Source organism: Suricata suricatta, chromosome X (genome assembly GCF_006229205.1).
Source record: "Suricata suricatta isolate VVHF042 chromosome X, meerkat_22Aug2017_6uvM2_HiC, whole genome shotgun sequence".
NCBI lineage: Eukaryota > Metazoa > Chordata > Mammalia > Carnivora > Herpestidae > Suricata > Suricata suricatta.
In genome coordinates, this window is record NC_043717.1 from 39,765,701 (window position 1) to 39,777,926 (window position 12,226).

A 12,226-nucleotide genomic window follows, 5' to 3' on the forward strand; every position below is an offset into this window, starting at 1 on the left:
TTTAGGAAATAAGACAATATGAAGTAGCTGGTTAAAATATTGGGGGCCCAGTACTGATCTGGGTAGTTATAGGGCCAATCAAGGATCACAGGACTGATCTTAGGGATTCCAGGGTAGTCTTGAGGGTTCTAGGAAACAGGTTGAAGAGACATCATTATGTGTATCATTTTAGAGGCTTTAGCTAAAGCAAGACAAATAGGTGACATAAATAATGGGAGACAGGACTCAGGGCTGGCCTATGGGCACAGCAGAGCTGATTTGGAGGTGCTGTCAGGGATACATTTGTGATAGGGCCTCTCCCTCTCCTAGTGTATACAAATAAGAACAAGAAATTGAACATGGAAGGAACATTTGTTGAGCACTGTGTCCCAAGTATGGGCTGTTCCCATCCTGTACAACTGTAATCACCGTGGGGTCCCCAGGGCAGCTCCTCTTTGTGCACAAACTCGTGACCACCTCCTCCCTCCTCCACTCAGTCGTCAGCAAACCGCGATCACTAATACCATCAGATCCTGCATCACTGAGACCCCAAGACCCTACGGCCCAACTCCACAGAACCCTGTTACCACAGATCCAGTGGTCTGTCCCTCATGGATACACAACCTTCCTCTTCACACTTGCTAATGCTCTGCCACATTTTGCCACTTGTCTGATGCACTTTACTCTGCCCCGTTCACCCTCATTCCCACTACGTTGCCTATCCCAACTTGTCCATATTTCTGTAGGGGCCCATTCAGCCAAAAGGCCTGTTGAGATCCCGCTGTGAACTACCAGGAGGAACGTACATATCCCTAGCATAGCTGGAGGGTGCGCCCCTGGTGCAGTAGGGTCCCTCAGTTGAGGATCGGGATTGAGTCACTCTACCGGGAGACTGAGCATACAGTGTCATATGGCTTGTTGGGTCTTACTTTCCTTTGTTTTAGAGGATGTGCGCATGACCTCTTGATCAAGATGGATTAGAGACTGGAGTTAGTTTTCTATGACCTTTAATTATAGTTTCGGTGAGTGGGCAAATTTTCAGATCGAAACTCCCTTCCTGGTCAGGGGCACTTTACCCCTAAGTCATCATGTTCACCTTTAAAGAAAAATAGCCTTCTCTTAAGCTTTGGTTAATATTATACTGTATGCATAGAACAAGACCCTCGTTAATGTATTTCATTCCTGTTTTTGAAACTCTGTAGTAAATTATGTTATTGTTCTCTTTACCATGGGAACAATGATCTTTTCTGGAACATGTGATTCTTACCTAAACCCTCAGAGTTACAAACAATGTAATCATTAAAGACAAAATGTAATCACCAATGGTATATAAAGATCCTAAGCATCACAGTAAAGTGCAATACTGCCACCATTCACGTTGTCTGTGTTCTTTCTTATAGATACTGGGCCGACACCAACCCTCTACTCAGAGACCCTTAGACAGTGGTGCGTGGGCTGGTCCCCCGCATATTTCCAATCCACTCTCTGCCCATTCACTCGAACTACTCACTCCCACTCTTCCCAGCATTACTCATATTGACTTATACTGTACTCTCTCCAGTCACTCACCCTGCTGGCTATTTACTCCATTTTCTCCTATCTTCCCTGTCTGCCCCCATCCTGCCTCCTCATTCCCTCACACTCAGCCCTTCATTACCTTCTTCTATTTTCCCCTAATTCCAGGCCACTTACCCACATCCTGTTGTTCACCCCCACCCTTTCCCCCTAGGTCCATGCCTCAGTCACTTCCACTCACACGCATGGTCCATTAGTTTGGCATCTGGGTCCCAGGAAGCAGGAGTCCATAATCAACCTGGAACGTTAAGATGTGACCCCTATCCACACCCCACTTCAGCATGACCTTTGATGGACCTGAAACCCCAGGAATATTCTTTGTCAGCAGGAGGATGAAATGCTTCATTTCTAGTGCCTTTGGGCATCATCCTCTCAGAAGACTGTACCAGAAGCAGGTTAATTCAGTCCCACATTTCTTCCTCAAGCTTCCTTCACCCTGGAAAGGCACTAAATTTGACATGTCTGACTCACATAGCTCATAAAAAGTGAGCCTATGTTTCATTTTCTTGCAGGAAAGGTTTGGAAGGGCACAGGCAGCGTCTCAGAGGTCTGATTCATGCACTCAGTTTGTTAAAATGGGAACACTGACCATGTGCAGGTTTTACATAGCTTGGGCTACCCAGTTCCACCAAAGATAGCCCCAGTGAGAAGTCACAGAATCGTGAGGGCCACAAATATGGTCATACAGTTGGACATCTGGAGCAGACATGCTGTTACCTGGTCTTGGCTGTGTCCATTCAGACCATGGCTCTCAGTAGGTCACCAGCAGCTATCTGACCTAGGGGGCAAGCTACCCAATTTCCCTGTATAGTCATGCTTTTTATTGCTTATAATAAAAATACACATACACACAAACACAAGTGAAGTAATTAAATCATTGCGATAAGATACGGAAAGACAATGGTGGGCTTTGCTAGAGAATATTTTCAGTTGTCACTGTGCACACTAAATAAGGATGTATGTTCCAGTCTTGGGGCACCTGAGTGGCTCAGTCAGTTATGCATCCGACTCTTGATTTTGGCTCAGGTCATGATCTCCTGGTTTGTGAGTTCAAGTCCTTTATCAGGCTCTGTGCTGACAGCACGGAGCCTGCTTGGGATTCCACTCTGTTATTTCAGGTTTACATCACGTGGTCCCAGCTGACCTAAGAATCACCTTATTTGACAACCTCAAAAAAGTAATGCCTGTGTGCCTTTGGAACTGGCTGGATATCTGTTGTTCTGACAGATTATTTATTCACTCAAAAAAAAATCAACTCCACATTGAACATATACATACTAAATGCTATGAAATCCTAGGGTACCTGGGTGGCTCAGATGGTTGAACGTCCAACTTCAGCTCAGGTCATGATCTCACAGTTCATGAGCTTGAGCCCCGCATCAGGCTCTGTGCTGTCTGCACAGAACCTGCTATGGATCCTCTCTCCCCCCTTCTCTCTACCCCTCCCCCATTGGTTCTTTTTTTCTCTGTCCCCAAGTAAGTAAGTAAACTTAAAAAAATGTAATGAAATCCTATATCTAGAATCTAACTTCATTATCACAGCAATGGAACAAAGTTTGCATTTTAAAAAGTTTTATTTATTGAAAAGTTAGTACATCCACATAGCATGGTTTTCAAAACTTATGAACGGACATACACAGTTGTCTCCCTCCCAACTCCATTGCCCCAGCCACCTACTTCTTCTCTTTCCCAGAGGTAATCGGGGTTCCCAGCTTCTCATGTATCTTCCCAGAGTTATGCATATATGCTCATTTATGTACTAGCCATTTGTTGTCTTTATATACAAATGGTATTCACTGTCCTGCACCCTTCTGTTTGCACCTAATGATGTATGTTGGAGATCATCCACATCACTGGCCAAATGATGTCCAGGTTCTCTTTCTATGTTTATTCATTTTGTCTACCTAGGAGTTTGCTGTATGAGCATGGCTAGATTTTAGGATCCAGACTCTGGTTATCTGAACAGCTTCTAACATTTGTCTTCACAAACAGTGCACCAGTGAATATCTACATGTTCATCATTTTGCACATACATGAGTATATACGTTCCTAGAAGTGGAATTACTGACTCAAAAGCCATTGCCTTGCATTTGTGGTTTTCATTACTTTGGAATCGTTTTTTGTTTCAATAAGAGTTTTTCCTGGATGTGATGTTTTCTGGAGGTTCATGTGCGGTAAGAAACCAGGGCCATGTTCTAGGCAGGTAAGAGTCTTTCTTACAATTGGGATGGTTCTTTTCCTCCATTTGGTATTTCTTTTAGAGTTGACTTCTCAACAGGGGCAGCTGAGAAGTTCCTTCTCAAGGAACACTCCCTTCTCTTGCCCCAGTCCCTGCCAAGTGCTCGTTTCAGGAGTACGGACGACTTTCTACAAATATGGCTTGTCTGAGCAATTCCTTGCCGAGGCCTCTGCCTGTATCTCCTCAGACCCCAAGCGGGTCTAGGAAACATCCTACCTCTCACCTGCCCATGCCCCTCTGCGACTATGGTGGATGTATGCTGTCCTACACTCAGAGTATATCCTAAACCTCAACTAAGAGTCCTTCCCAGTGCTGTCTCACACCGGCAGCCGTGAGTGTTCTCTCACAATCTGCCACACCACCGCTTGCTTCCCTCTGCCTCTGGCAGCTCTCCCCTCACGGTTTTAACTATCTCCTCATTTTCTCAGATACAGACATTACACTTCTGCTTTTTATCCTGGTAGTTTCTGGGTGAAGACAGATGAAAAAAACAGAGGCTAACTTTACTCCCCCTATTTAAACCAGAAAGTCCGAGCATCCTTTTGAAATGTTAAGTAAACTGACAAAAAAAAAAACTGCCTTCTGTGAACATTAACATTTAACAGGCACGACTGATATACTCTCTAATGTGCAATGAGCTTTGACTTCCGGCTGTGGCCTTTCCCGTGGGCTTTCTTCCCTGTATGTGTTCTCTGATGTACGATAAGGTTTGATTTTTGGGTAAAGGCTTTGCCACATTCTGTACACTTGTAGGGTTTCTCTCCCGTATGAGTTCGCTGGTGTACAGTGAATGTGGATTTTTCTCTGAAGGCTTTGCCACACTCAGAGCATGCATAGGGTTTCTCTCCTGTGTGTGTTCGCTGATGTATTATGAGCTGTGACTTTTGGCTAAAAGCTTTCCAACATACAGGACATTCATAAGGTTTCTCTCCTGTATGAATTCTCTGATGTATAATGAGCTTGGACTTTTCTCTGAAAGCTTTGCCACATTCATTGCATTTATACGGTTTTTCTTCTGTATGAGTTCTTTGATGTATAATGAGGTACGATTTCTGGGAAAACGCTTTTTCACATTCACTGCATTCATAGGGCTTCTCTCCTGTATGACCCCTCTGGTGTAGCATGAGATAGGATTTCTGAGAGAATGCTTTCTCACATTCATTACATTCAAAGGGTTTCTCTCCTGAATGAGTTCTCTGATGTACACCAAGGTTTGATTTTTGGGTGAAGGTTTTCCCACACACATCACATTCATAGGGTTTCTCTCCTGTATGAGTTCTCTGATGCACAATGAGGGTTGACTTCTCATTGAAAGACTTCCCACATTCGGTACATTTATGAGGTTTCTCTCCTGTATGAGTTCTTTGATGTATAATGAGAGTTGACTTATCACTGAAAGTCTTCTTACACTCATTACATTCATGGGGTTTCTTTCCTGTATGAGTACTATGATGTATAATTAGATCAAGCTTCTGGATGAAAGATGCCCCACATTTAGTGCATTCGTAAGTTTTCTCTCCTGTGTGGGTTTTCTGATGGACAATGAGGTTTGACTTCTGAGTGAAGGCTTTTCCACATTCGTTACATTCATAAGGTTTCTCTCCTGTATGAGTCCTGTAATGTATGATGACAGTTGACTTTTCTCTGAAGGCTTTTCCACATTCTGGACACTCAAAGGGCCGCTCTCCTGTATGACTTCTCAAATGTATAATGAGCTGAGATTTTTGGCTAAAGGCTTTTCCACATTCAGTACATCCAAAGGGTTTCTCTCCCGTATGGGTTCTCCAATGTACAATGAGGTGTGACTTCTTGCTAAACGTTTTCCTACATGCCGTGCATTCAAAGGGTTTTTCTCCATTTTTAATTCTCTCTTGTAGACTAAGACCTTTCTTTCGCCTGAGGGCCTTCCCACATTCTTTATATCCATGGGGTTTTATTCCAGGAGTTGTTTTCTCATACTCAGTGTGGAAGAATAATTTTGGAAACTCATTATCATATTTCTTTCCTACAGAGCTTCTGCTAAATAGGTCTAAATTATCTACCATATCATTTCCAAATGACTCATGTATATGGGATCTTTGTAGTGAAGCCACAAGGTTTGTACTAAGATGAAGTACGTTTCCGAATTCATTATGGTCATGGTCAGTCTTGGTGACAATTGTTTTCTTGTCAGGGAATCCAATTTGCATCAACAAATACCTAGCTTGGTCATCTTGGTGCTGTCTCTCAATCTGTTCATCAGTTTGATAGTCTTCTTCTAGAAGAAAATATAATAAACCATTTTTGTAACTTAACATTATGTAATGGACCTTCCATAAAGGTTCCCTACCATATGAAGGCCAATACTATTTTTGTTTGTTTGTTTTGGTGCAAAAACGTGATTTTATTAAAGCATGGAGAGAGCTGATACAATTATCTCATTTTATCAGAGTTCCTAGGGAAAATCTTGACGGTCAAATCCTGTTCTTATACTAAACTCCCACCTGCTAGTCTTTTTGTTACCGGAAACAATCTTAGCTTGATATCTCAGTCTTTCTTACCTCTACTTTTACATCCTCTCTCATTTTCATCAATTCTGGGGGCCTTATCACCCTTTATCTTCATTTATCATATGAACTCTTAACTGTACCTGACTTACACTAACTAGGTAGAAATGTAACACTGTGATTAGTGGACTCAAATTCTACAACATCCTAAATCCACATTCTTAGTGGATAGGATAAAGATCTAGAATAATTAGCCTTACAAAAACAAAGATCACCTTAAAGATCTTTGCCCAGTCTGGATTCATCAAAGCTTGCATTCACAGTTTTTCAATACCACCTTCTGCTACTGTCTACATTATTTTCACTAAAAACTATATTAACTCCAAACCCTTCATGTTCTATCACCCACTTAGCCCAGTCTTCCATATTTAGCTATATTCAAATTCTTGACAACTTTCAAGAAGTAATTCAGTTTTTTCAAAAAAGCTTACTCTGATCTTCCTATATAACTTTCGTTAATTTCTAAAGTAGTCATCTGTACCACTCATTTAGACAGTTAAAGTTGCAATCCCTTGCCTTAAATATACCATTTCATCAATTGCAAGATGTAGATTTCACATTTTAACATCTCTGAATCAAGATGTACCTTATAATCAATGACATGTCATAAATTAATTGGTGGCAATTTTTCTTTCTTAGTGGCATGTATTAAAATCAATTGGATTTTGGAGCACCTGGGTGGCCAGTCAGTTTAGTGGCTGGCCAACTCTTGATCTGGGCTCAGGTCATGATCCCAGGATTGTGGGATCAAGCCCTGTGTCAGGCTCCACACTGAGCATGGAGCCCACTTAAGATTCTCTCCCTCCCTCTGCCCCTCTCCTTCAGTCAAACACACACTCTTTCTCTCTCTCTCAAATTAATTTAAAAAAAACTAAAATCAATTGGATCTTGAAGTCAATAAAATATGGTAAATATTTTTTTGCATGTATACTGAATTTTAATCATTTATGTAGCTTGCTTTTCTTCTCACCTTCTAAAATTCTGTATGAAAATTATCAAATGTTCAGAAAAGATGATAAAGACTCATATTACCACTTAGATTTAACAATGAAAACACTTACAATAGTAATACTGAATTTTAAAATGGATCATGTTCCTATGACATCCTTAATTACATTTGCAAAGCACTAGTTCTTAACCAGCCATGAACATCAGAATTACAGGAAAAGCTTTTACAAAATACATCTGATGGGACCCAAGCTCCACCAAGCATCTACTAAATCTGGACCTCATTAGGTGGTAAGAAACAACATAGGGTCATAAGCTCTTTAGCCCAGGATCAAATCCTGGCTCAACCATTCACTTGCTCTGTGACCTTAGCAACTTACCTTATTTATTTGTATTTTACTTCCCACCTGGAAACAGGAGTTATAATAGTGCCCACTCAAATATGTTGATAGGATTAAACTGCTTATAAGAGGGCATGCATGGCACATAGGAAGTACCTTCAACTGTTTGCTAGAACAACTGCTGCTACTACCACAGTAACAACTACTATTATGATTAAGAGTCACCACACTCCCATAAGAAGAAATATGGAATATCTCAATATATTCAACATGTTCTTGACCACTTAGGGGAAAAAAAGGTGAATAAAACTGTATATGATAGACTATCATTTTTCTAAAGAAAGAAATATACAAATATATATTTATATAGGCTCATCATATAAACAATGTAAGAATATACCTTTAAATTTTAGTAAATGATTACCTATAGGAAAATAGAAGGAAGAGAAAGAGATGGAAAGAAGCTGAATTTTTTTTTAAATTTTTTAGTGTTTTTTAAAAATTTTTGAGACAGAGACATAGCACAAGCTGGGAGGAATCGGGGGGACGACACACAGAATCCAAAGCAGACTCCAGGCTCTAAGCTGTCAGTACAGAACCCAATGTGAGGCTCGAACTCACAGATTGTGAGATCTATACTTCCAAACAACCATGCTGAAAAGTCTTGATTCTTAATGGCACCAACAGAATTACCTTAATTAACTGAAAACACTATAGACCTTTAGCAGTCTCACAATAATACTCACAATATTACCATCGGATGTTAAGATTAACAAAGTAAAAACCCTTAAGCCCAGAATTTGATTTGGAAATATTAATTTGAATACATGATATATTTTTTCTTTAAAATCTTTTTTTTACATAGTTTCTAGCTCTGTCAATAAAAAGTCCTAGAAATAATTCATTAATGTCCAAATTGTGATCTCAAAACACTATTTACCACCAAAAAACCAGGGATCCTTGGAGAAATGGCTGACTCCAGGCCGGAGATGAGAAATATATAAAATGAGCCTGGAACGTCTTGTAACAACAGAAAGCAAGGAAGAAGCAAAGACTCAGGACTAACTTGAAAGGGTTCCCACTGGCCAGATACAGGGCAGTTTGACTCACAGTAAGAATAAGGCAGTGGATTAAAGCATAAAATATGGATACTCAAAAAGGACCTAGTAGTCAACTTTTGAATGATACTATAAAACCAACTCCTTATTTTTAAAACTGGTAAATAAATGGAAAAACATATGCAATTCATATGGGACTCATAGAACTAACATATAACCAAATAACAGATGAAGGCAATCTTCTTCACTGAAATATTCCAGCTAATCAACAAACAAGGAATGACAGAATATCACCATTTTGCAAACATTAATGAATTAATAGATCTAAGCAATAATCGCCGATAACTTGGAATCACAACAGACAAACATGCCTCCTGATGGAAGGATGTTACACCAATGAGGAAGTAAACTTGCTAAAAGAAAAAATAAAACCCTGAATCTGATCAAACTTCAAAATTTAACCACCAATTTACAAAAAAAAACAAGGGACAGAGGAGTATGTTAAATACCACCATAGGGGACTTAGCAAAGTCCAGAATGTGGGAAACTAAAAGACAACCAGTTACTTTATAAAAAATAAAAGGGGAGGGGCGTCGGAGGTGGCTCAGCCGGTTAAGCATCCTCTCTAGGTTCACACTGTACTTTCCCTGTTTCAGTCCTGGAATCAGCAGCTTCTCCAAAAATCTTCAATTCCTTTTAGCATCTAGGTGTTGGGTGTGCTTATAGCTATTTGGATTCCTGTTTCTTATAACCTACAAACAATTCCTGTCCATCTTTTTTTTGCATTTATTTTTTTAAGTTTCTTTATTTTTCAGAGAGAGAGAGAGAGAGCGAGAGCGAGCATGCAACATTTTGAATGGTTCCATATATATGAAGTCTCCAGAACAGGAAAAACCATAGAGGGAGAAAGGAGATTAGTGGTTGCCAGGGGCTGGGGGAAGGAAGAAATGGAGACTAACTGATAAGGGGTAAGGGCTTCTTTTTGGGGTGATGATAATGTTCTAGAATTAGATCGTGCTGGTGATCTCACAACTTGGTGAATATCCTAAAAATCACTGAATCTGTTGACTTCAAAAGAGTGAATTTTATGGTCTGTGCATTATATCTCAACAAAGCTATTTTTTCAAAAAGATCATTAAGATGTTTTAGGAGAGCAAATGTGATAGGAATATCTAAACTGAATGGAAGCAGGTAATCCAATATGGAATCAGGGCCTTTGTTCCGAGGCCTGTGACTATGTGGGCCTGACTTCGGATGAGGCCGCAAGGGAAATGAGAATGGGAGAAGTGGCAGGGCTCGGGGGCGGGGACAGGCAGCTACAAGACGCTTCTAGGCCGGGAAAAGGACTGTGCAGAAATCTGTAGGTGAGCACCAACTTCAGGGGAGTGGTCTGAGGCGCGTGGGACAGGGGCGCAGATGTCAGTCTTATGTCTGAGGTACTCATGTCCCTGTCCACCAACCTCAAATGGTCACAACCTTTCTCAAGAGCGTCCTGAAAGCTTTTTCAGAGGTCCCTCCCCCTGGGTAACAGGCGGCATTCATGTGGCCAGCATCTGAGTTGATCCCACTTACCTGGAAAGCCCCAAGTTGAGATTTCTGTCTCTGCCAGGCATGGCTCTTCTACCTCCAATTTGAGGATGAGGTCTGGTTTGGTAACCTGTTGCCCTGCTAATGAGAAGTGACAGTGACACTCCTTGGTTTTCAGAGCCCCTGAGAAAGAGGAGGTGGCGTGTGGGGCAGCATGAGAAACCTATTAGGTGACACAATGGCCACGTCAAACCACTTCACTTGGGTTTTGAATTCACAAACACCCTGTTAGGAAAGCAAAGGGGAAAAGGAACTTTGATCCTCAGAATTTAATGTCAAACTTTTCAAGCAGTTCAGAGGTCTTGCAGGTTTTCAAAACTGAGAAAGGAAAGACCCTCTATCAGGGACAATAATCACACACAGCAAAGTGACCTGAGGAAGCCATTCTTACCCACAGAGACCAGGTTGCTATAGGTTTCCAGCATCACTTCTCTGTATAGAGACTTCTGTGACGGGTTCAGGTACTGCCACTCCTCCTGAGTGAAATCCACAGCCACATCCTCAAATGTCACGAGTCCCTGCAATTACACATTCCTTTTATTCTAAAATACTGACCACTGACTGATGAGGATGAAATGCAGGGAACTTCTGACTGGGTTCATGATGATGACTTTAATACAGGATGCCTACATTGTTGGAAAATCACAGATCATGGTAGAAAAACTACTCCATCAAATATATGGAATATTTCCTAGGTATATGGAATATACATAAGAGAATGTGGCATTTGCACAAGGATAGACAAATAGTCCAATAGAACTAAAAACAATCCAGGGGCACCTGGGTGGCTCAGTCATGATCTCACAGTTTGTGAGTTAGAGTCCCGCGTCAGGCTCCGTGCTGACAGCTCAGAGCCTGGAGCCTGCTTCAGATTCTAGTGTCTCTCTCTCTCTATCCCCACACCCTGCCTCAAAAATAAATAAACACTAAATATTTTAAAAACAGAATCCAAATCTGTATGGATACCTGAGTTATGACAAAGTTGGCCCTGCAAAGCAGTGAGGAGAGGATGATCTTTTCAAATAAATGTGGATGGATTACTGGGTATCTATATGGGGGGGGGGAAATCACACTGAGCCACTAACTCACTATACACAAAAACCAGCTACAGATAAGTTGTAAATCTAATGTAAAAGATAATACAATAAGGTGGCTAGAAAACAATAAAGTAAAATGTTTTCATAGTCCTGGGGTAAGGAAAGAATTGTAAAATAAGATGTGAAAAGAACTACTCATAAAGAAAAAGTTTTATAAATGTTACAAAACTAATAGCACAACAGTCAAGGAAATACAAATGAAAACTACAATGAGATATCACCTCACACCCGTCAGAGTGGCTAAAATAAACAACACAAGAAACAACAGCTGTTGGCAAGGATGTGGAGCAAGGGTGGTGGGAATGCAAACCGGTGCAGCCACTCTGGAAAATAGTGTGGAGTTTCCTCAAAAAGCGAAAAATAGAACTACCCTACGATCCAACAATACACTACTAGGTATTTACCCAAACAATAAAAAATAATAACTTGAAGGGATATATGCATCCTGATGTTTATAGCAGCATTATCAACAATAGCCAAATTATGGAAAGAGCCCAAATGTCCATTGATTCATGAATGGATAAAGATGTGGTACACACAGACACACACACACACTGGAATATCACTCAGCCATAAAAAAGGATGGAATCTTGCAATTTACAACATGGAACTAGAGAGTATTATGCTAAGTGAAATAAGTCAGAGGAAGATAAATACCATATGATTTCACTCATACACGGAATTTAAAAAACAAAATGAATGAGGAAAGGGGAAAACAAAAGAAGGAAAGAGGCAAGTCAAGAAAGACTCTTGACTATAGGGACCAAACTGATGGGTTATTAGAGGGGAGGTAGGTGCAGGGATGGGTGAAATAGGTGATGGGGACTAAGGAGCGCCCTTGTGATGAGCACTGGAT

The 12,226-nt window shown here is 40.8% G+C and overlaps 1 protein-coding gene across 2 annotated transcripts in view; it reads right to left on the bottom strand.

Annotated features, from left to right (window-relative positions):
- Nucleotides 1–3,109: 3,109 nt before the first annotated feature.
- ZNF182 (zinc finger protein 182) overlaps nt 3,110–12,226 on the bottom strand; it is a 32,595-nt gene continuing 23,478 nt past the window's right edge. Inside the window, exons 4-6 of one of the 2 annotated variants that reach the window (XM_029930715.1) lie at nt 10,665–10,791; nt 10,259–10,351; nt 3,110–6,050 (exon numbers count right to left, since the gene is read on the bottom strand). In XM_029930715.1, the coding sequence (XP_029786575.1) occupies nt 4,417–6,050; nt 10,259–10,351; nt 10,665–10,791 (1,854 nt within the window). In that variant the 3' untranslated portion in view covers nt 3,110–4,416. Of the gene's footprint in view, nt 6,051–10,258; nt 10,355–10,664; nt 10,792–12,226 lie in introns of both variants that reach the window. The other variant, XM_029930713.1, reaches the window with a different exon arrangement.